This window comes from Macrobrachium nipponense, chromosome 33 (assembly GCF_015104395.2).
Source record: "Macrobrachium nipponense isolate FS-2020 chromosome 33, ASM1510439v2, whole genome shotgun sequence".
Taxonomy (NCBI): Eukaryota; Metazoa; Arthropoda; class Malacostraca; order Decapoda; family Palaemonidae; genus Macrobrachium; species Macrobrachium nipponense.
This window is the reverse complement of record NC_087219.1, coordinates 43,036,923-43,060,285: the sequence shown is the minus strand read 5'-3', so window position 1 is coordinate 43,060,285 and position 23,363 is coordinate 43,036,923. Positions and strand designations below refer to the sequence as shown.

Here is a 23,363-nt window from a genome sequence, read left to right as displayed (position 1 = left end):
CAAGGCTCTCTTAAGCTCAGTAGCTCTCGAGTTGTAAGATGCACTGAACTGTCCCAGGAAATTTCAAAAGAATTTTAAACATAAATAATATGGTTTCAAGAGTTAAGCCTTGAAAAGCTATATTTATATAAATATGAAACAGGCAACTAAAAACTTGAGATATAAATAATTAAAGGGATTTCTGAACCTTAGCAAGTGGTATGATTAACCTTTATGGGAAGCATGGTAGATATGCAAAAATAACTAGTTTATTAGATTAAATATAGTAAATTTTGTCATAAAAAAATCCTTTTGGTCAGTTCTAAGAAATGAAGTTTTCAACTTGATTGTTTTGAAGTGGAATTACCTGTATGTAGCATATACAAATGAAATAATCTGACCAGATCATTACAAGTTAAAAACATGGTAAAGATTTACTTCCTAAATTAGAGCAAGGAAAAGCTATACAGGCAGTCCCCGGGTTACGACGGGTTCGGTTTATGATGTTCCGAGGTTAAGGTGCTTTTCAATTATGTATATTCATCAGAAATTATTTCCAGGTTTACTATACATGTTCCCAGGGTTACGATGCCTACAACTTTGATCTGGCAGAAGAAATATGACACCAAAAAGGCAAAATAATCAATATTGGAAGGTTTTTTTGATGAAAAATGCAAGAAGAATGCAGTTTACATCGTTTTGAATGCACCCAAAGCATTAAAACTAAGGTTTTCTTAGGATTTTTTATGTTGTTCTGGCTTATGACGATTTTCGGGTTACAACGTGTCTCAAGAACGGAACCCCAGTCGTAACCCGGGGACTGCTTTTATATATATATATATATATATATATATATATATAATATATTATATATATATGTGTGTGTGTATATGTATATATATATATATATATATATATATATATATATATATATATGTGTGTGTGTGTGTGTGTGTATATGATATATATATATATATATATATATAATATATATATATATATATATATATATATATATGTATATAGTATATATATATATACTATATATATACATATATATATATACATTTATATACATATGTATGTATGATATATAGATATATATATATATATATATATATATACACATATATATACATATATATACATAATAACAGTTCAATATAGGGCAACATATACATGTATATACATATACATGTTATATATAAATATGTATATATATATACATATATATATAATATATATATATATAATATATTATATATATATATAATGGTATTCTTTATATATATAAAAATGTATATTATTAATATATATTAAATAATAATATATAATACGATAATATATATATAATTATATATATATATAATTTATATGTATAAATGTATACTATTAATTATGTATATATATTAAATATATATGTATATATTAATTAATGTATGTATATGTAATAATATATAATAATAATAATAATATATATATATAAATAATATATATAATATATATATGTATATATATGATATATGTAGATATAATCCATTAATATATAAATATATATATAATTATATATATATATATATAATATATAGTACATATAATATATATATATGATATCTTATATATATATGTACTATGTATATAATATATGTATATTAATTATATATAATGTATAATAATTATTTATATGATATATATAATATATATAAATTATATATATATATATATATATATATATATATATGTACATATATATATGTATTAGATAATGTTATGTATTACATGTATGTATGTTATATATATACTACATATACATGTATATACATATACATGTATATATATATGTATATATATATACATATATATATTATATATATATATATATATATATATATATATAAATGTATATATAATTATATATATATAATGTATATCTAATATATATATATATATAGTTAATATATAATACATTATATATATATATATATGTATATATATATGTTATGTATATGTATATAGTATATATATATATATATATATATATAGTATGAGAGTATTATATAATATATATATATATATATATATATATATCTATATATATATATAGTATATATATATGTTATGTATTTATATATGTATGTGTATATGATATGTATATTATATTATGTATGGTTTATATATATATATATATGTATATCTATATATGTATGTATATATGTGTATATATATATATATATATATATGATATATATATATATATATATATATATATATACATATACACATGTATATATATATATTATATGTATATGTATATATATATATAATATATATATATATATATATAGTATATATATATATATATATATATATATATATATATATATATAGGACTCTGAGGAAGTAGAGAGAATCAGATGTGAGGAGAAAGTAATATGAATAGTAAGAGGTGGAAAGTAATTCAACTTGCCACTGAAATGGTACAACAAAGAGACTTAGTTGTGCTTACAGTGAACCATGCAAACTCTATGGAAGGCAGTGCACTACCTTTGGAAATATTAACCAGTGTGCAGGACAAGTAATACATATTGGTTACAGCACATGTATTGCACAGTTTTTTTTTTTTTTTTTTGCTTTATTTGTCACCGTTTGTTGTAGCTCCATACCCTGATTGTGATTCCACATGAGCTCTGTGCGCCTTCATCTCCTCTTGCTTTTTGCGTCGGAAGAACCCAAACTGTTTGGAGTATAAGATAGAACATTAAGTTATTTTCATTTCTTGATAAGTACTGTAATAGCTTTCTTTAATAAACTCAGACATACCCTAGATATTCAGAGATTACTTGACTGAAGATTAATCAAAAGGAATTTTTTAAAATAACATGTTGGAAACATGAAAGTAACATCATGAATAAAATCTCCACAATGGTGTTACTATATATATATATATATATATATATATATATATATATATATATATATATATATATATATATATATATATATATATTAGTAGTCAAACTTATTGATTTAGTTATGTCAAGATATTAGATACTGGTATGCAAAATAGTACATATACAAATGGCAACATTTGTACCTGATACTGGTACAATGGTAAATATAATACAGTACTGAATGCTGGTACAAATGAAGCCAATTCTATATCTGTTACTAAAAGCATGTTATGTATTTATATGCTCTCATGCTGCCTTGTTAATAAATACAGAAACAAACGTGGAAAGTGGGCGCACACACTCAGACTAATATGGTGGTACAAGGGTACATATTAAAAGAAGAAAGTCCCTTTAAATTCTGGTAGAGGCTAGGCTAGGAAGAGGAGAGGTCTTCATAAAGTAGATGAGGAAGAAGAGGAGACTGGGGCAAGTGGAAAGAGGAAAATGTAGGTAGAGTTAAATCTGAATTGCAACATAGCAGAGAGAAGCAGTATGATGCTTGTAGTGAATGAGGAAAGATGTAAAAGATGCAAAAAGATAAAGTATATAAGAGATGAAAAGGGAAAACTCTGTGAAAGTAAAAAATGGAATGATGAAGAACATACATTGAGAGGCCACTGAAGGAATAAAATTAGAATGGTTATGAGCAGAACGATGTTTATATGACAAGAGAACCAGTGGAGAATGCATTGGCTTGAGAGATTAGTAGAGTTCTAAGGAAGATGAATACTAATGGTAAGGCTCTTGATCATTAGGCATATAACATTTTCCTAAAGCAGTTGGGGAAATAGCCAGTCACTGCAGAGTTGATTACAGTTCAGTATGTGAAAACATTGTAAATGAGAAAGAACCAGAAATGTGGAGAAAGTAGTTTACACAGTAACATGTAAATGAGAAAAAGAACCAGAGATGTGGCAAAAGCATTTTACAACAGTAACACTCAAAGGAAAGGACATGCACATATAGTGTGAGAAGTACAGTGGAAAAAGATTGCTGGACCACAATATAAATGAGATGGGAGAATTTACCAGAAGAACATGCCAGGAAGGGTAACAACAGTCTTTCCAATAAGACCAACTACTAGAGAAATACCAAAGACAAAGGAATAGGTTAAATATGATGATGCAGATCTTTAGAAGGTGTTGAAAGTGTCATGCAAGTACTAGTATATCAGAACTCTACTTCTAGAGTGGAAATAGAGGTATGCAAGTTAGGAGAATTTGTTTATGATAATGATGGTGATAATGATGAATATGTTGATTATTGAGTAGTCTGACCACTTTTGGGTTAACATTTACTGCTACAATGAGGCTGAGCCAAAGGTTCTTCATAATAGATTGATTCTGGCTTATTCCTCGTGATTTTTGTTATGTTTCAAAATGATAAAACAACAAAATTATACATAGTAATGCACTGCATTATTAAGAGAACAGAAATTTGTAAATGTTAAGAAAAACATGATGGAAATTTTTGAAAGCTGTTTGCAGTCAAAGAGTATAAATTTCTCCTTCAGTTGAACAGTACTATATATTATTGTTATTTATGTTTGCCATTGCATATAAAGACCAGAAGAAAAAATAGGCAATTTCTGAAATTTTTTTTATTTAGAACTGGTTTAGTGATAGTTTCCTTTGAATTAACCTATTTATAAGGTAATCCCTCCAAATTACCTTCCAGACATAACAGCAATGGCACTTAACATCAGACTATATATGACTGATTTAATTTTTTTTTTTTTTTTTTGTGGGTGTTGATGACTGTCATTGTAATGAAATTGGCATACGTATTGTCATTTGATGTCATCAGAACCTCAGAGGGTTAATGAATAAATTACAGTTTAGAAATTTAATGAGTGGATAAAAAGTAAATGTTGAGGATTCTGACCAATTTCTGTTTAATTGAAGGTGATATTCAGTATTCTCTAAATTCTGGTATTGAGTCAGAAGACTTAATACTGTAAATTACTTTGTCCTTCAAGATCAGTTCTGAAACCCTTGTTGTTTACTACAGCAATAGAGGAATCATCAAAGGAATGCAGAAAGGGAGGCTCCCTAGGAGCTGTAGTATGTAGATAACATGCTTTTCACAAAAGAATCAAAGAGGTCTTAAAATTTTTAAATAGTAAAGGAGGTTAATGAAAAGTGGATTGAAAATCAATCCAAGCAAGATGGGAAGCCATATGTAGTGATTTGAATGGAAACAGGAGAAAGCCCTTTCTGGAAAGTAACCTTGTACTAAGTGATATGGTCATTTGTTCCTACACAATATACAAACCCTTGGTCCTTTACATAAGGAATTACTTTCGGCGTAGCTGGAATTACGGCCGTTAAATTCTTGAACAAGGTGGTTAGGCAGTAACTACCGTGTGGCAGGCAGGCTAGCCTGCCCGGATGTAAACACTCCACTTTGCTTTCGGCCGTCTTCCGATGAAGACGTGTTTGTGAGCTCCTGCTGACTGGTCGTTGATAATTTTTCCCGGTGGGATCTTTTTTGTTTATTTTTGTTTTTAAATGAATATGTAAATACGGTGTTTGATATTATTAAATTCAATTAATATACAAACCCACTTTTTGTGATAGCCTTTATAGCCACCTTTCTACTTGTGTTAAGAGTCGGCGGCAAAGGTATGCCAACATATTATTTATATTCTTCCGCACTTTTACGTGAGGACGAGATATGTATTTAACGTGAGTGATATTGATCCTGTAACGAGACATGTATTCATCCGAAAATTACGCTTATGCTTGGGAATTACCGAGGGGAACTTCAGAGGTTTGTCCTTGTTTTGTTTTTATGGTAATTTCTCTTCTCCTTCATCCTTTCACTTACTAACTGACAAAGGTAGAAGAGGGGACGTGTGGTGTTGGTGTTTGGGGGATCTCCTCTCACTTCGGAGGGTGGTGCCCTTAGGTGTGAGAGGAGTATCCTTATTACTTTAATCATTTTTCCCTTATTTTACAGACTAACAGTGGTATTTTTTTCTATTTATCGTGATTTATATGCAAATATTTCGAAAGTAAGAAAAGCTACAACCTTCAATAATTTTTTGTTGTATTCTACATGAAATTGTGCACATTTTCATATATAAAACTCTATATAATGGCTAATATGAAACGGAGCAAATATTATGAGAATGTGACGTAAGCATTTCGGAGATTTGCGGCGGAGAATCCGTGCGCGGAGGTAAGGAAAAAGTTTATTAAAAAATTCACCATAAATCGAAATATTGTGCTAGAGGCTTCGAATTTGTTTCAAAATGAAGATAAATGATTGAATATTACTAGAATGTTAGATTTTTTGCTTACCCAAAAATACCAATATATATATATATATATTTATATATATATATATATATATATATATATATATATATATATATATATATATATATATATATATTTATTTATATGTAAATAGTATGTATGTATGTGTATATGTATATATATATATATATATATATATATATATATATATATATATATATATATATATTATATATATATTACATTAAATTTTTCTATTCTGGTACGAATACATAACTAAAAGGAATGCAGGTGAAACTTTTCTTTTTGCATAAAATGAAATTGCATTTGAAATACATCAATAGATACCGATATATAAAACTTGTAATATATATAAAATAAATGCAGAATACTTACTCGTAATCCTAACTCTTAGTACTATTCTTGTTTTCTCCCTCCTCCATTGAAGAGTCTTGCATTTTTTTTCTCTCGACATGACGAGGTACAGGTGGAGGAGGGAGACGCGCGCCCTTACTGCTGATGGGCTGCCGCCCTTCGGCGGCCCGCTGCACCCTCCGCTGTTGGTACCTCAGGCGCACTCCAATATACGACTGCATTGTGGTACTTGCGGCCACACTCCCCGAACCTGCAAAGAGCTATTTTGCAGGTGCGACAGAAGAACCGGGTGTGTGTCCTTCTGCCATTCATATGGCATACCCGGCACCATTTCTGCCTGCGCCCTTGTAGGAGCTACAGTGTGTGATCCCCTGGCTGCAGCCGACACACAGGGTCCGCTATCCGACGAAGGGTCTGCTATCCGACGAAAAGTCATCTGAGTGGGGGCGGGATCATCGAGGGCGGCGGCAGCAGGAGTGGCGGCAGCAGGGGCATCGGTAGCAGGGGCGGCGGCAGCAAGGGCGTCGGCAGCAGGGGAGGCGCCGGCAGCAGCGGTAGGAGCAGGATGACCGAAGTTGGCCCTCCTAACATCTGCCCTTTCCTCTAGGGGCAGGGGGCCAGTGATGGAAGGCCACTCATCGGGATTAAAGTTGATGAGGGCATTCCCGGCTACCTCGAGAAACTGGATGTGGGACAACCTCCAGAGATCTGGATTGTAGTACCCACAGTAGAGGATGTAGGCCTTCTGGAGGGCCAACTGAAGAATGTATTTGAGGAGATTCTGTGTCCACCTCCTGGTTCTCCTGGCGAAGGGATAATACTGGATGAGTTGATCAAAGAGATCAACTCCTCCCATGTGCCTATTGTAGTACCCAATGACGGTAGGCCGCTCGACACGAAACTCCTTATACATAACTCGGCCCTGCTGACTTGTCTTCTTCCGCTGGACGATCTCCTCTTGGATGGGTTCATGACTCGTCGTAATCATGGGGACGAGTCGGACCCCCTTCCAACAGATGACGAAGACAGCTCCCTTCCGCCGCCACTCTGTCTCTCCTCTTGCCAGATATTGCGGCTGGCTAGCGAACCTCTTGAGGACATTCGGGGCCCCACGCACCAATCGAAGGGTACCACTGATGTGCACACCTGCTTCATACAGTTCCTGGGCCAGGGATACGGAGTTATAATAATTATCCATAAACAGGTGGTATCCCTGGTTACGGAAACGATCCACAAGACTGAACACAGTGTCACGCAACGTGGAGAAGACCCTGGAATACACCGAGAAGTCCACGAAGTATCCAGTGTTGGACTCCATAATAAAAAATAGTTTCACTCCATATTTCTTCGGCTTCTTGGGGTTATACACTTTAATGCTAAGACGTCCTTTGTAAGGCATCATCCCCTCATCCAAAGAAAGGTTCTTGCCAGGAACCACGAGAATTTTGCACAGTTCACGAATGTACTCCAACACTGGGCGGACTAAGATGAGGCGATCGGGGTTATTCTGGGGTATGGGCCTTCGGTTGAAGCGTTGAAATACCTGTCCAATGCCAGGAAACTATCACAGGGCATAACGCATGGCACATTGGGCGTACTTAAAAAAAATTCCGCCTCCAATATTGCCTGACGTCAGCAGCAGGCATCATACCAGAAAAAATGTGGAGCACCAAAAAATGCGCCATGTCGGTGAGGTTGCAGCCCTGCCAACGATACGACAATGTCGTCCGTAGTTCGTCACGGCAGTACCGAGCGTAGTCCGCCGTCTCTGCTACCAGGTATTCCAGCAATTCCCGCGTAAGGAATTGCTGAATGAACCCCAAAGCCGTGAGAGGAACAGGTACGGTGAGCCCAGGTGCTGCCATGAATGGGTGCATGTTGGGTGGGGTGGGGTCCTCCGACCAGCCGTCATCGCTCTCGGACAACCGACCTTCACCTTGGCTGGCGTGCTCGGGCACGGTTTCGCACTTGAAACCCCCCACTGGCCCATCTCCCTCACTTAGGCCCTTGCTTTCTGTGTCGTCATTGGCGACAAAACTAGACGACGTTATCTCCTCCTCCTCCTCCTCCTCCTCCTCCTCCTCCTCCTCCTCCTCCTCCTCCTCCTCCTCCTCCTCCTCAGATTCCCCCTCATACGCACTAAAACCACTAAATTTGAGCTCACTTTCGGGATGTGACCCTCGAACGGACATTGGGGGCAAATATTCATCATCACTAACATCAGGAGTGATGTCCTCGTCACTAGATGACCAACCGCCATCAAAATGGGGACTTGCGACATGCTGCCGATCGAGCTCTAATAAGTAATCGTCAATGTCCTTTGGTTTGAGGCCTCCCAAATGCCTACGAATGCCCCTAAGGACACCCCAATGCTTCCTAGGGGTTACTAAAGGCACACGAGACACACGTTGTGGTCCTTGAACACTTTCGTCCACACGAGGCCGCACGGAACGGCGTTGAGGCGCGAGGTCATCTTGGGTACTTGGTCCTTTGCCAGCATCCAAGTCCAAAATACGTCTGTCACGACCCCTCCTGAGGGGTAAAACGCACCTTTCGTGCTCCATACGTCGTTGAGACATCTCTACGTACGTCTTGTACCACCACAAATACTCAAACTCGCAAAAGTTCGGCAAAACACGATTGCAGCAAAAGATCGCTCTCGGACGACGCATCGCTGATGCGAGGAGGCGGCATTTCGCGCATTCGCACCTGGGTCACGCTGGTAAACAAAACAGCTTGACCCGTGAACTCCCGGCATCCCCCAAGGCGCATGATTCAAAAGTTTTTGCCTAGTAGGCCTATAACTAATTTTCTACGAATTTTAAAAAAAACTTTTTTTTGTCCACGTACCATACGTCCAATTGGCATATGACCGACAATTTTAGTAGACTTTTAATACGTCCAATCGGTGTTAAAGGGTTAAGGGGACATTCTTGGATCCTAATAGTGGCTAGCACTGCTATTCTGTATTGGTTATACTATGTAATTAAGTGTACTTATCTTCCTCAAGACGACGAACCAGCTAAGTATAAGTTAATTTGCATGTTTGGCTAAATGTGTATAGGGGTTATATAAGAATGCTGGGTTAGTTCTTGTCTCTGCGTTTGTCGACTACCATCGAGATTTAAGGTAAATACGAGTTGATTTCTGGTTTGTAATAAAATTCCAGTGCCTAAAATTCCTACCGTTGTTGCCTTCTTAAAGAAAATTGTGATGTGGACCATTTTGAGCAATCGGAGGATATAATTTCACCACACCTCCCAAGAGTTACTGGTTTCGATTTTGAGATACTATTGGTATTGTTTACAACAACACCGCAGCGTTTACATTCACCGAATAGGACGGTTTTCTTCCCTCCCATTTTGGTTAAAATGCAAATGCTCGAGCGTATTTTTCTGGCGCTTGATAGTTCTAGCCGAACGCATTCCTTCATGGAATGGATTACCTGGCAACTCAGGATGACAAGTGAGCGATGATTAACTACCGAATCGAATCTCTGCCCGGCAATCACAGACTTAGGTCCCTGGTTGGCTGGAATTCTCACATACGTGTATGACCATCTCTCCTGCATCGCCTTTTGCTGTTGCGAGAATTTTCAGACTAGAGATATCTCACTAGACACGTTATCATCTTTCTGTTTACCTCATGGTAACAGAAGTTTGTAGCCTAGTCTTCCGCTTCATCGCACCTGCCACTGCGATGATGCAGAATGATTTCTTCAGTCAATCTGAGTTTGTCTTCTAAATATATCTCGTAATTCATAGGTGTTCAATTAATCTTTGTTCACCCCATATTTTAGATGAATAACGGAAGACTTCGCTTGTTTCCCGCCCTGCCAGCTCTGCTTCCAAAGTAATAGAAATGTCCTTGATCCAGCCCATAAAAAGTGGTTCTTCAGGCAGTACAATCCCTGTGTTTTCATTTCTGAAAGGTGCTCAGCTTTCATTGCAAACTCCAACTTCTCACTGAACAGCAATGAAATAGCAGTTTAGTGTTTTCAGTTCACTGTAAAACAACAGGGATTAAAGCCATCTTCACTGGTTGGTTTCATCGACGAGTCTTTTTCTACGTTCAGAATTTTGAGAGTTAACTTCTCTCGATTCAGCTGTGAAGACGTAGGTCCGCATTCACCTTAGCCTTTCACTTGCGTATAGTATTGTTTCTCCTTAGTTGAGATTCAAATACTATGAGAACTTCTGTCTTGCCATCAGGGACTTTGGTCTCTTAGAAGGCAATTGACACTCTTCTGATGGGCACATGCCTTGAGAGAATCATCATCTCGTCTCCCAACATCAGTGGCGAAAGAGATGGAAGATTTGCATGGTTTCTCGGCATAACCCTTAAAAAGGCGAGTGTCATGTGTCTACGTCTCGGATGCATGACTGCTCGCCTCACACCAAGCGCAGTCAGTCGACAGCTGTTGAAGAGTCTGAGTTCGGCATGAGCTACGCTGTGGACTTTGTATTGGTTGATCCAGATCAGTCATTACTTTGTCCTATTGGCATGTTGCGGTACCCATAAGGATCAGCACCCTCCATGGATTGTCGGTGTCTTTATCTGCCGCAGACTGCTATTGCAGAAGTGTCTGATGACACATCTTTCTCAGATTATTATGAAACCGTTAGAGACTTCTCTGCAGTTGGATAGTCCAGTGGATGGATACATATCATCACTCCGAAGAATATGTCGGACAGGAAGATAGATAAGGTCATTGTGACCATATTTATCTTTCCCTTCGGGCCTGCCCACAGGTCCTAAGAACCTCATTTCCTTGGACCAGTGGTGGATGCTTGCAGGTTGTATGCTTATCCAGCTCCCTCAAGAGGACAAGTTGCATCTCGCCTATGGTGTGCAGTTCTAGAGGTAAGAAGGATGCGAGAGTGACTGGCCTCTCCACCTTCCCCACCTCGTCCTTCCACTCCTCTTCCTTCGGGTTGAGGATAGGACTCGAACTTACACTAGCTGGCTGGACGATTGATGCGGTAAGTTTATACATAAAGCATCTTTTTTATGTTTTCTTATCAGAATCATAGAAGCAATCTCGCTCCTTCCTCTAGCAAGAGGAGGAAGCAGACTGGCAATAATGCAAACCTTTCCCAGAACTTTGCATTAATGCCTCTGATTCTAATATTCTTCACAGCCCATTTTTGGATGAGCTATGATTCTTCACTCATTTCAAAAAGGCCCAGAAGTCTGACTCTTGATCATGCAGCTCCTATACTCCAAGTTGTCAGAGGCAGGGCACTCCTCCTCGCTCTTACGACCAGGAGTAGCAGCCTAGGTGTGTAGAACTCCAGTCCGTTCTAGAGGCTCACTCATATTCCTCCCACCAATCAGTGAATCTTCCTTATGTAAAGACTGAGGGTTTGTATATCGTGTAGGAACAAATCACAATTTTTGGAAGTAAATTGTATTTTTCCTAACTATACAAACCTGAGGTCCTTTACATACATGCCCACCTCATGCCACCCCTCAATCTGAACCTCCCCCCAGATGCTGAAGCCTTGCCGAGGATGGGGGGCTTAGGGTTCAGCAGCTGGGCCCTGATGCCTGGTGGGAACTGCTTTCTCGCTGGACCTTGGTGCCTAGCTGTTGATCCAACTAAATGAGTCAGCCCTTTTCCTTTTACTAAAACTTTTCATCCTTCTGCTTCCTCCCCCTATAAGGTACGGATTTTATGTTGATGACTTTTGGATTGGTTTTGGACATGATTTGGACTTGTTCATTGGATTTGATGGAGGGTGAGGTTGGTTGGCATGGCAGCTCACCCGTAGAACTCTAGTACCTAACGTGGTCGAGCGAGGGGAAAGTTTATATGTCAAACTCTGCTCTTAGTGCTGGGTCTGATCTCGACGGACATCATGACGCCTTAAGCACTGAGGGTGGGGTGTATATCTGGGTGGTACCCCTAGGGCAGTCCTGTATGGGATAACACTGTCCTCTAAATGTGGCTCCATGGTGGGTGGGGGGCTACCTGGACGAATCATCAATTCTACGTCTTATGGAGACATTAAACCCTTCTGTTGACGACTTAGGCAAGGATAAGGACATGGAAAATTCTGGTAATTCCTCCATTGTAACTTTGGAGCCTTTTTCAAAGGACCTCCTTGTTACAAGCATTTTATATGTGAAATCAGTCCCTTTAGACTGGAATTATGAAACAGTATTTAATGAATTTTGTAAATTTGGTAAAGTAAAAGAAGTAAGGAATAGACTTGGCAAAAATTATGGTTTTTTTGAATTCTGGGTATTTTTCAATAACTAATTGGAAGCTCACAAAGCCTACAGAGAGTTCAGATCAGATTCATTGAGTGTTGGACTTGTAGAGGCAAAAGAGGTCCCTAGGTATCTTGAGATTTATAGACCACCTAATGAAACTAAAGATACTAGTAAAATAAGTAAAACCTCCAGATCACCAGACCCAGCTAAGTGGTTAATTATTACAACGCATGGTGAGAGAGGCAACCTCTTCAAAGTGAAGAGGTTGGTAAGCCAGAAGATCGGCAATGTTGGGAGTCCTGAATTAACTCGCTTTGGGCGTAATAGTTTTTTAGTACATACCAAGACAGATATTCAATCAATAATGCTCCTAAATTTGAAGCTTGATCCTGAGGGTATGATAAAAGAGGTAAAACCTCACTATAATTTTAGTTATGTGAAGGGTGTTATATTTAATGAAGATCTACATGAAATGGATGAGGAGGAAATTTTGGAAATGTGTCCAGACGTGGTTTGGAAGGTTTTTAAAGTGCCCCGCTCATCGATGCTTATTTTAACATTTAAAAGTTCTTCTCTGCCATCTGAAGTTATTCTTGATAGTGAAATCATGAAAGTTCGTCCTTATAGACCGAGAGTGCTCCAGTGCTTTAAATGTTTTGGCTTTGGACACTCCTCTAACGTTTGCACCAGAAATAAACTCTGTGAATCGTGTGGCCAGCCTGAGCACGAGGAATGTTCTGGACCAGTAATTTGTGTAAACTGTAAGGGTGAACATCGAGCCCGTGATAAGAAATGTAGTGCATTCAAGAAAGAACAAGATGCATTAATAAAATCTCTTGACAAACACATCAGTGTGGGACAGGCCAAGAAGCTGTTGGGCAGGAAAACTTATTCGGATGCCTTGAAAGCTCAACAATTAAATACTGCCTCTTCTGGTGCCCCTTCTGGTGGGGCTCCCCGGTGCCCCGCTGATGGGGTTTTCCACACCCCCTCTAGTGGGGTACCCCGTGCCCCCCCTGGTGGGACCTCCCGTGCCCCCCCTGGTGGGACCTCCCGTGCCCCCCCTGGTGGGGCCTCCCGTGTCCCCCCTGGTGGGGCCTCCTGTGTCCCCCCTGGTGGGGCCTCCCGTGCCCCCCCTGGTGGGGCCTCCCATGCCCCCCCTGGTGGGGCCTCCCATGCCCCCCCTGGTGGGGCCTCCCATGCCCCCCCTGGTGGGGCTTCCCATGCCCTCCCTGGTGGGGCTTCCCATGCCCCCCCTGGTGGGGTATCCCATGTTGCAGAGACTCTGGTCAAGCCAGGGGATCCTGTTGTTTCAAGGGTAAGCCAGGTCTCAATTTGTTGACGACTTCTCTCTGTCAGGGACATTGCCTGACATTGAGCCCTCACCTGATCTTGACGTTACAGTGCATCGTGGAGATGACGGTGGGGAGATGGAGGCCCTCTTTATTCGTCAGAAGAGGGCCCTTTCTCCCTCTTCGCCTCATTCACGGTCACTCAGCAATCATAGAAAAAACAAAAGTAAAACTGAAAGGGCAAGTGAAAGCCCATCTTCTAAAAGATCTGTAACACCTAGATCTAGGTCAAATAGTACTGGTAAAACTGATAAGATCTCTCTCACCAGGACACAGATTCCTAAATTAGTAGGGAATTTTAAGATCCCTTCCTCTGAATAATGGCTCTCATGCAGTGAAACTTCCGTGGCTTTATACCAAATAGAGAGCAAGTTCGGGTTCTGTTTAGGGATCACGATCTATCTGCAATGTGTCTTCAGGAGACAAAGTTGGGAGAGAACACTCCCAACTTGGGTTTTAATTATTCATGCCATAGGTCTCCACCCCTGATAGGTGTACGTGCTCAGGGAGGCACAGGCATCATAGTCCGCAAGTCTGTTAATCATAGGGTTGTTCAATTGAACACTGTGTTGCAGGCTTGTGCAGTTCAAATTTTCAATTATAAATGGATCACTATTTGTTCTTTATACCTAGATCCATCATTAGAAAGTAGATTGCAGGATGCGCAGGGTAATCCTCGTCAGCTAGAATTAAACGATCTACAGACATTGATAGACCAGCTTCCTAAACCCTTCATTTTGATGGGGGATTTTAATGCCAAGCACACCCCCTGGGGAGAGCCAAATTGCGACCAGTGGGGTTTAATAATAGAACAGCTGCATGACTTAAATGACATCACTTTAATGAATGATGGTTCCCTACAAGACATGATGTTTTTCATAATACGTACTGACTCAGCCATTGACCTCACTATCTGCTCTTCGTCTTTGAGGTTAGATTACCAGTGGGTAGTAGACCAGAATGATCATGGCAGTGATCATTGGCCCATTCTCTTAAAGTTATGAAAAATAGTCCATATTCCTGTTACCAAATGGCAGGTCATGGGAGGCTGGACTGGGATTATTCAAAAAAAACTACTTGAAGTGACAAGGATATCAAAGATTTTCAGAGCCCAACATCTGCTTATGAGTATTTAATCAGTATATTGGTGTGTGGTGCCATGCTGTCTATTCCTCGAACTTCTGGTAAACCTCGTCGTCCTCTAGTACCTTGGTGGAGTGATGCATGCGCCTTGAGCCGAAAGATAACAAGAACTTGCTACAAGAGATATCGTAGATTTCCTTGCTTGGTCAAGAAAATTATCTATAAAAGAGCTCTTGCTAAGCAAAAGAAAACATTTAAGCAAGCAAAGAGGGAATCGTTTATCAGATATATAAGTGAATTAAAATATGATTCGCCGATGTCATTAGTCTGGAACAGAATCCGAAAGCTGCAAGGGAAATTTTCTCCACCTCCCTTGCCTGTATTGAAAATTGATGGCTTCCTCATATCTGATGCTGGAGAAGTTGCAGAAACCTTTGGTAGGCATTTCTCCAATATATCTAGTGCCCTACATTACTCTCCTGCATTCAGGAATATTAGGGACGGTACCACGGTTGTTCCTGCTGTTAGTTTAAATTCAGAGTCATATAGTCTTCCTTTCACCATGAAAGAATTAGATCATGCAATCTCATTATCTTCCTGGGGAAGATGATATTCTGTACTCAATGATTTTTAATTTGCCTAGAAGTACAAAACAATTTCTTTTAGACATTTTAAACAGTTCTTGGCTTTCAGGAACTTCACCAGAGTCTTGGAAGATATCGATTATTGTACCTGTTTTAAAACCTTTTAAAGATTCCTTCCTTCCTAAGAACTTTAGGCCAATTGCTCTAACCAGTTGTGTTAGCAAGATTTATGAGAGGATGGTCAATGCTCGACTTGTGTGGTATTTGGATTCAAAGAATCTTTTATCTAATCGGCAGTTTGGCTTTAGGAAAAATAGAAGTACTTCTGACCCTTTTGATTTGTTTTCCTTACTCGGGAGATACAGAATGCTTTTGCTGTGCAAAACCAGACTGTTGCAGTGTTCTTTGACCTAGAAAAAGCCTACGACACTACCTGGCGAGGGGGTATCCTTATGCAACTTGTTGAGTGGGGTATTGTGGGTAATTTGTTTTATTGATTTTTTGTCAGAACGTTACCTGAAAGTAAGAGTGGGCTCTTACATTTCTTCTGCTTACCCTCAAGAAGAAGGGTTACCTCAGGGAAGCGTTCCTAGTCCAACACTCTTTATTGTAGCTGTCAACGGGCTACTAGAACACGTTCCTGTCGGGGTGCATGGTCTGGCCTTTGCTGATGATTATGCAATAATCTGTAGTAAGTCCACAGCTGTTGAAGCTTGTCAAATGATCCAGACTGCTATTAATGCTTCAACATCATGGGCCAGTGCTAAAGGGTTCAAATTTTCACCAGAAAAAACCAAGGCTATACGATTTTGTCGATTAAGAAGAGTGGAAGAGATCCCTACGCTGTTTTTAAATGATTCGATTTTACCTTATGAAGATAGCATTAAGTATCTAGGTGTTACATTTGATAAGAAATTAACTTTTATTCAACATGTTAATGAAGTTGTATGTAACGTGAAGCTTCGACTTAATATTCTTAAAGTCGTGTCTAATTTTAATTGGGGGGCAGATCAAATCACCCTTTTGAGGATGTACCAGGTTTTATGCCTAAGCAAAATTGATTATGGTTGCCAAGTTTATGGTTGTGCGTGCAAGACAACACTGCAGAAATTAGATGTTGTCCATAATATGGCTTTACGTATTTGTACGGGAGCCTATAGAACTTCACCAGTAGAAAGCCTATATGTTGAGTCAGGTTTCCCCCCACTATTTATCCGTAGGGAGGAATTAGGCTTGAGAGTCATATCAAGAATACTTATGTCAAAGCTAAACCCTAACTATAAGTACGTTAGAGAACCAACTGACAGAGCCCCAAATAGACCGAGACTGCTAAAGCCACTTGAAGTTCGAAGCCAGCTCTGCCAGGGAGGTGGGATTACTTCCTCCTGCAGTTGCTGAAATTTCCCCCTCAAAGTTTCCTCCATGGAATAGACCATGCCTAGAGATCTGCCCAATTAGAGACAGCAGGAGCAACAATTCTGGTGATCAGTTGAGGGCAAGTTTCTTGGACCATGCTTCCGAACATGGTGATTCTCATCATATATATACTGATGGCTCGAAGGGTTCTGATGGTGTTGGTTGCTCTGTAGTGACTAGTGATAATATAATTAAAAAGAAGCTTCCATCTAATTCCTCTGTTTTTACAGCTGAACTGCTGGCAGTTTTGACTGCTCTTAAAAAGGATTTTGACGTAGGAAAAATCTATTTCTGGGCGATTGGTTCGTGTCGCCCAGCGAAATAATCCTTTAATTCATTATTTCTTAGGTAAATGATCTAACAAATACCAGAGAATAAACAAAATAAAGAAAAGGTCAGTATAACTGACTCGCTCACCCACAAGGAGGGCGTCGGTATGAACACTAGGGCGAGTGAGACCACTACCACGAACTTCTTGTCAATTAGAAATTTCCTACAACAAAATCCCACAAGGAGAGAGCCGACCCACAGAACGGGGCAGCAACTACTACTACTACAACCCACGCTTAGGTGACTGCCGCGCCTCTGGTGGCCATCCTTTAAAGTTAGAGGTCTACGAGACGCCACATTTTTTCTTGCTCTGTGTTTTCGTGCCCTTTTTGAGGATTTTCTGCCATTATGGAACGCTCAGCCATCGCATCAGCTAAGTTAAGTATTCCGAAAGGTTCCTGCTTAGTTTTTTCCTTCCTTGAGTCAGTATTTGCCGTTTTTTAGGTATAAATACGGATTTCGGTCGGAAGCATGGCGACATTGTTCTGCCTCGTGGCGGGTTCGTTCTCGGTCTCCCATACCTGGAACCTTCCCTTTATTCTATGCGTCTCTAGACCTTTTTATGATTGTTATTCGTTAGGGGATCTAGCCTGCATTGGTTTTATGTCATGCATGCATTTCTTTCTATACCTTACGTAGGCATTATCTCTTCCATCCAGACCCTAGCCATAGCTCTTAGTATCGGCCCAGGCTAGCTTTGAGTGGTAGACTTTCTTTCGGGTTTTTACAGCTGAACTGCTGGCAGTTTTGACTGCTCTTAAATATATTTTTTATAGTTCTTGTACTAACAAGGTTTTTACCATTTTTACCGACTCTTTGAGTGTTTTATCTTCTCTTAAAAGCCTAGTCTCTTGCCACCCTTTAGTGCAAGAAGTACAAGATTCGTTTTATCTTTTAATTAATAGAAGAGGTTTTTCTGTCAGGTTTTGTTGGGCTCCGTCCCATGTTGGAATTGTTGGGAATGAGCGAGCCGACGCTGCTGCTAAGGCTGCAACTAGGCTTAGGCACATTTCCAACATGGGCGTCCCTGTTTGCGATTTTAAAAGTACCATTCGATTTTATTGTAGAGACCAGTGGCAGGCCCACTGGTCTACTTTAGATAATCTTAAATTAAAGTCGATTAGGCCTTCTGTTCATCCTTGGCCTCATTGCCGGATGGATAGAAGGTCTGAGATAGTTTTAGCTAGATTACGTATTGGCCCCACTAAATATACTCACAGGTAACTAATGACGAGTGGAGCGGATAGGCAGGTTCCTCGCTGTTCCACCTGTCATGTGGATTTGACTGTGGTGCATATTTTGGTGGAGTGCCCTCATTTTGAAAACAGACGTAGAGCTTGTTTGCTGGCAAATAAGACTCTTGCCGATATTTTAGGTGAAGGTGCTCAGGCAGAGCAAATTATGACATTTTTAAAAAATATTGGTCTTTTTTACGAATTGCAATTTTCTTTTAATTGTTTTAGGTTTCTTGTTTGGTTTTTATGAATGAGTGATTTGTATGTTAGATCAGTTGTGTGTGTGTGTTTATTTGTGACACTGACTTTTTTTTTTTTTTTTTTTTAAGATATATATGCGCTGAATGGCCCCTCGGCTCCGGCGCTTGGCTATGTGCCAAAAATTTTATAATCTAATCTAATCTAATCAATCTGAACCTGGGCCAAAAGGCAAAGTGGAGTGTTTACATCTGGGCAGGCTAGCCTACCCACCTCCCACACGGTAGTTACTGCCTAACCACCTCGTTCAAGAATTTAGCAGCTGTAATTCCTGCTACGCCGAAAGTAATTCCTTATGTAAAGGACCTCAGGTTTGTATAGTTAGGAAAAATACAATTTACTTCTAAAAACTGTGATGTTTTGGGGTAGTAATGTAAATTAGTGTATTGATTGTAACAGAAAAGTCACACTAGATGTTCAAGACTCCAGATTTTATTGGAAGATGCAGTTGTCAATGCCAGGATGTATAAGAAGAGTCATGCAGTGAAGAGATGAATGAGGATTTTGCTGTGGTTTTGGAGCAGACTGTGGAGGTAAAACATTTGCATGGCCTTTGCAACATACTTGATTGAGAACTCAGTATGGAGAGGGTTGACTGATTAATAATATCATGGATAAGTTGGAAAGAGGTGGCTGGACTACTGATGAATAAGAGAGGAAGCACAAGTTAATAATGAATTGTTCTGACACGTATTACAAACCCTCTGTCCTTTAACATATGGAATGTAATCAGTGGCTGCTTGAACGGGTCGTAAGCTTCGAACAAGGAGGTTCGGTAGTTAACTGGTTGTCCGATAGTCGGGAGTCCTGCCTGACTGGGAGGTGAAGATCCACTTTGCTTTCAGCCGCCATCAGAACAAGATGTGCTCTTTGCCGCTCTGCCCGCCCCCCAATCAGCCACAGATTGTGCCCTGGTGTGGAGGGCCGTAGGTGTGGAGCCTTTAGGTCTCTCTTTGAGGTAGACCCTCATGATTTGTGTACTCGGTGCCAAGGGCGCGAATGCTCTCGCACTGAGACTTGTGATTTATGTGTATCGTGGTTGGGGGGAGCAGTGGGAGTGATACGAGGGAGGAAGAAGGCGTGTAAGCTGGCCAAGGAGTCATCAGAGGGCTCTCCAGCGGCTCCTCTGGTTATAGACACATTTTCCTCTTTCCTTCCTCCATTTCAGCTCCCGCGTATGGCTCCTTCCCCTTTGGGGGGCTTGTCGCAGTCCTTCTCTTCACTTGACCAGTCGAGTGTAGTGGAGGGGGCAAGACACCTCGGCATTCAGTTGTATTCGGGGTCCTCCGTTCGCTCGGGGGGGGAGCTTTCCTCCCCTGGGTGACCGGGAACACCCCCCCCCACATTAACCAGACCTTTCCTTCCTCAGGTATGCCTGCTGCAGGTGGCGATCTCGGACAGGTCTGGTACTCACTTGGGGTTCTAGGCACACCGAGCATTCAGGGGCTACTGTACCACCTGGCAGCGTGTGGATCCAGGCCGGTCACCCATGGTCCAGAGATGTTGACCACAACAACGGTGTCGATGCCGGGCTATGCTGCTGCTCCCCACCTGGTGTATATGCAGCACGTGGCCACGGTTACCCCGACAGCTGCAGTCCAGGCTCCGCTACCGGGATTGCCTAGGAGGGAGATCACCCTGCTGCCTGGTTTTGCTGCCCTCGCCCCAGCCCCTGACTTTCGGTGTCCCAAGAGCTCCCCACTCGACCTGCCACCAGTACCTGTGATGTCGCTGGCCCCTGCACTGTCACCAGTTCCTGTTGCTGCCGCTCCTGTACCAGTTCCTGCCATCTTCGCTCCAGCCTGTGGTGTTGCTGCCCCCCACCGCAGGTCCTTCCGGACAGGTACAGCTGGGCCCTGTTGCTTCGGCAACTGCTCCAGCTCCGTCCTGGATAGAGGACCTGATGGTGGTCCTGAGGAATCTAACGAAGAAGAGGAGGAAGAAGAGGAAGGTGTCATCATCTTCATTGTCGTCGTCTTCGTCGTCGTCTGCAGCCGCCTCTTCCCCTTCGACTTCCAAGGCCCCGCAGCCGAGGAAGAAGAAGGTAGCCTCCTCCCCCCTCCCCCTTGTGACCAGGAACTTTGCTGTAGTGGGGGGGGGCTTGCGTGGTGCAATGAAGAATTGAGCAATGGTGGTGGGGTGATTTATTCACCCCGGTAGGTACTGCCATGCCACTAAGGTCAATTCAGAGCATCCTGACTAATCCTGGTACTCTGTATCACCTCCTCCTATTTTCACAATTTCTCTCCTTCCTCTGTCCGGATGGATTTTGTTGATGACCTTAGCATGAATTTGGACATGCTCTTACTGTTCTCTGTAATTTGAAGGAGGTGGAGTGGGACGGCATGCCTCTCCACCTGTAGAACTGGAGTACCCAACGTGGTCGAGCGAGGGGAAACTTTTATGTCAAACCCTGCATTCGGTGCTGGGCCTGATCTCGATGGACTGATGACCCCCAAGGTACTGGATGTGGGGTGTATATCTAGGGTGTACACCTAGGTGCCCCAGTAAAGGAATTGCATCCTCTAAATGTGGCTCCATGGTGGGTATGGGGAAAACCTAGACGAATTTGCTATATATCATTCTATGAGGAACTTAAAACCCCAAAATCCTGATGACCATTGCACGGAACCAGACATGGGAAGGACTATTCAGTCCAGTGTGGTTACACTGGCACCATATACTCCCCATCAAGGGAGAAGAAATTTTGTAGGAAGAAAATCATTAGAAGAATCTGGAGGATGTGTCCCTAATGAGTTTGATAAATATCTAACCATTACATTGAGGATAAAGTTATGAATATTTTTGAAGTACATAGGGATATTGTAAAATGCTGTGGGAGGGAACCTAAGATATTGCCATATGGTAGAAATAAGCTTTTGGTAGAGACTAGATCAGTAGAAGAAAGTGAGAAATTGAAATCTCTGAGTTTACTGGGAGGAGTTCAGAGTGAATGTAAACCACACGATACCTACAATCATACCAAAGGAATTATATATGCTCCTCACCTTATGATTCATCCTGAAGAGGAACTGGAAGATGAACTTAAAGATCAGGGGGTATTGAAGGTGGAAAGACTGAAAAAGAAAGTAAACGGGGCACGGTGTCCTATGCCACAGTTATTATTAACCTTTAATTCTTCTAAGTTACCAAATTTTATTAAAGCAGCTTGGTACAGATATAAAGTGAAACAGTACGTGCCGAGACCCAGGAGGTGTTTTTACTGTCAGGAATATGGGCATATTATTGGGTCCTGTAGATCCAAGTTGCAAGGAAACCCTGCTACTTGTATAAATTGTGGAGAAGTTGAGCATGGGGATTGCCATGCTGAACCAAAATGCATTCATTGTGGGGAAGCACACCAGTCATCCTCGAACTCATGTGATGTTTTCCTTTATGAGGAAGTAGTACAATATACTAGAGTCCTTGAGAAAGTTACTTTTGCAGAAGCCAGAAGAATAGTACTGAACAAATATATAAGACCAGGAGTATCTTTTGCAAGTGTTGCTGCAAATAGACAACAATTGAGAAGGAGGAAAGTTAATTCGAATACTGCTTCAAATTCATTTAGAACAGGCGGAAAAACTAAAAAATCCCATGTAACAGAAAGTAGCAGCAAAAACAACTTGGGTAAAGCTCAAATTAAAATGTCTACAACTTCAATAGCATCAGCTTTGGCTGGTGCACCGGCCTCTTTGGAGGCAGCATCAGCTTTGGCTGGTGCACTGGCTTCTTCAGAGGCAGCATCAGCTTCGGCTGGTGCACCGGCCTCTTCGGAGGCAGCATCAGCTTTGGCTGGAGCACTGGCCTTTTCGGAGGCAGCATCAGCTTGTCTGGTGCACCGGCCTCTTTGGAGGCAGCATCAGCTTTGGCTGGGGCACCAGCCTCTTTGGAGGCAGCTTCAGCCTTGGCTGATGCATCAACCTCTTTGGAGGCAGCCATCAAGCTTTGGACATGGTTGCCCATCCAAGTTTCTTTAGAAGCAAGCATACAGTTTTGACATGGTGTAAGTAATTTGGAATTTACGTCTGTCCTTGCTGATGTGCATGCCTCTTTTGGGGAGTCGCCCTCCTTAGCTGATGCAATGGCTTCTTGGGAGCCTGGAACACCAGCTATGGAGGCAGCCAGCCAAGAACCAGAAGTCGCTTCCTGTATGCAGGTAGCAATGCCAGTCCCAAAAAGAAAGGAGGCTGAGGGTGGCAGGCAGTCTCCCTCCAAGAAAAAACAAAGTAGGATTCCCCAAATTCCTGGCAACCCTACGAAGACAAAATATCTTCAAAGAGGCCCTATTATCAAGGCCTCTAAACTCAAGTAAATT

The 23,363-nt window shown here is 40.7% G+C and overlaps 1 protein-coding gene across 1 annotated transcript in view; it reads right to left on the bottom strand.

The window, feature by feature from the left end:
* Positions 1-2,590: 2,590 nt before the first annotated feature.
* Positions 2,591-23,363, bottom strand: part of LOC135203123 (integrin alpha-PS4-like) — a 158,694-nt gene continuing 137,921 nt past the window's right edge. The window contains exon 23 of the mRNA XM_064232767.1: positions 2,591-2,713. Within this exon, the coding sequence (XP_064088837.1) occupies positions 2,612-2,713 (102 nt within the window). The 3' untranslated portion in view covers positions 2,591-2,611. The remainder of the gene's footprint in view (positions 2,714-23,363) is intronic.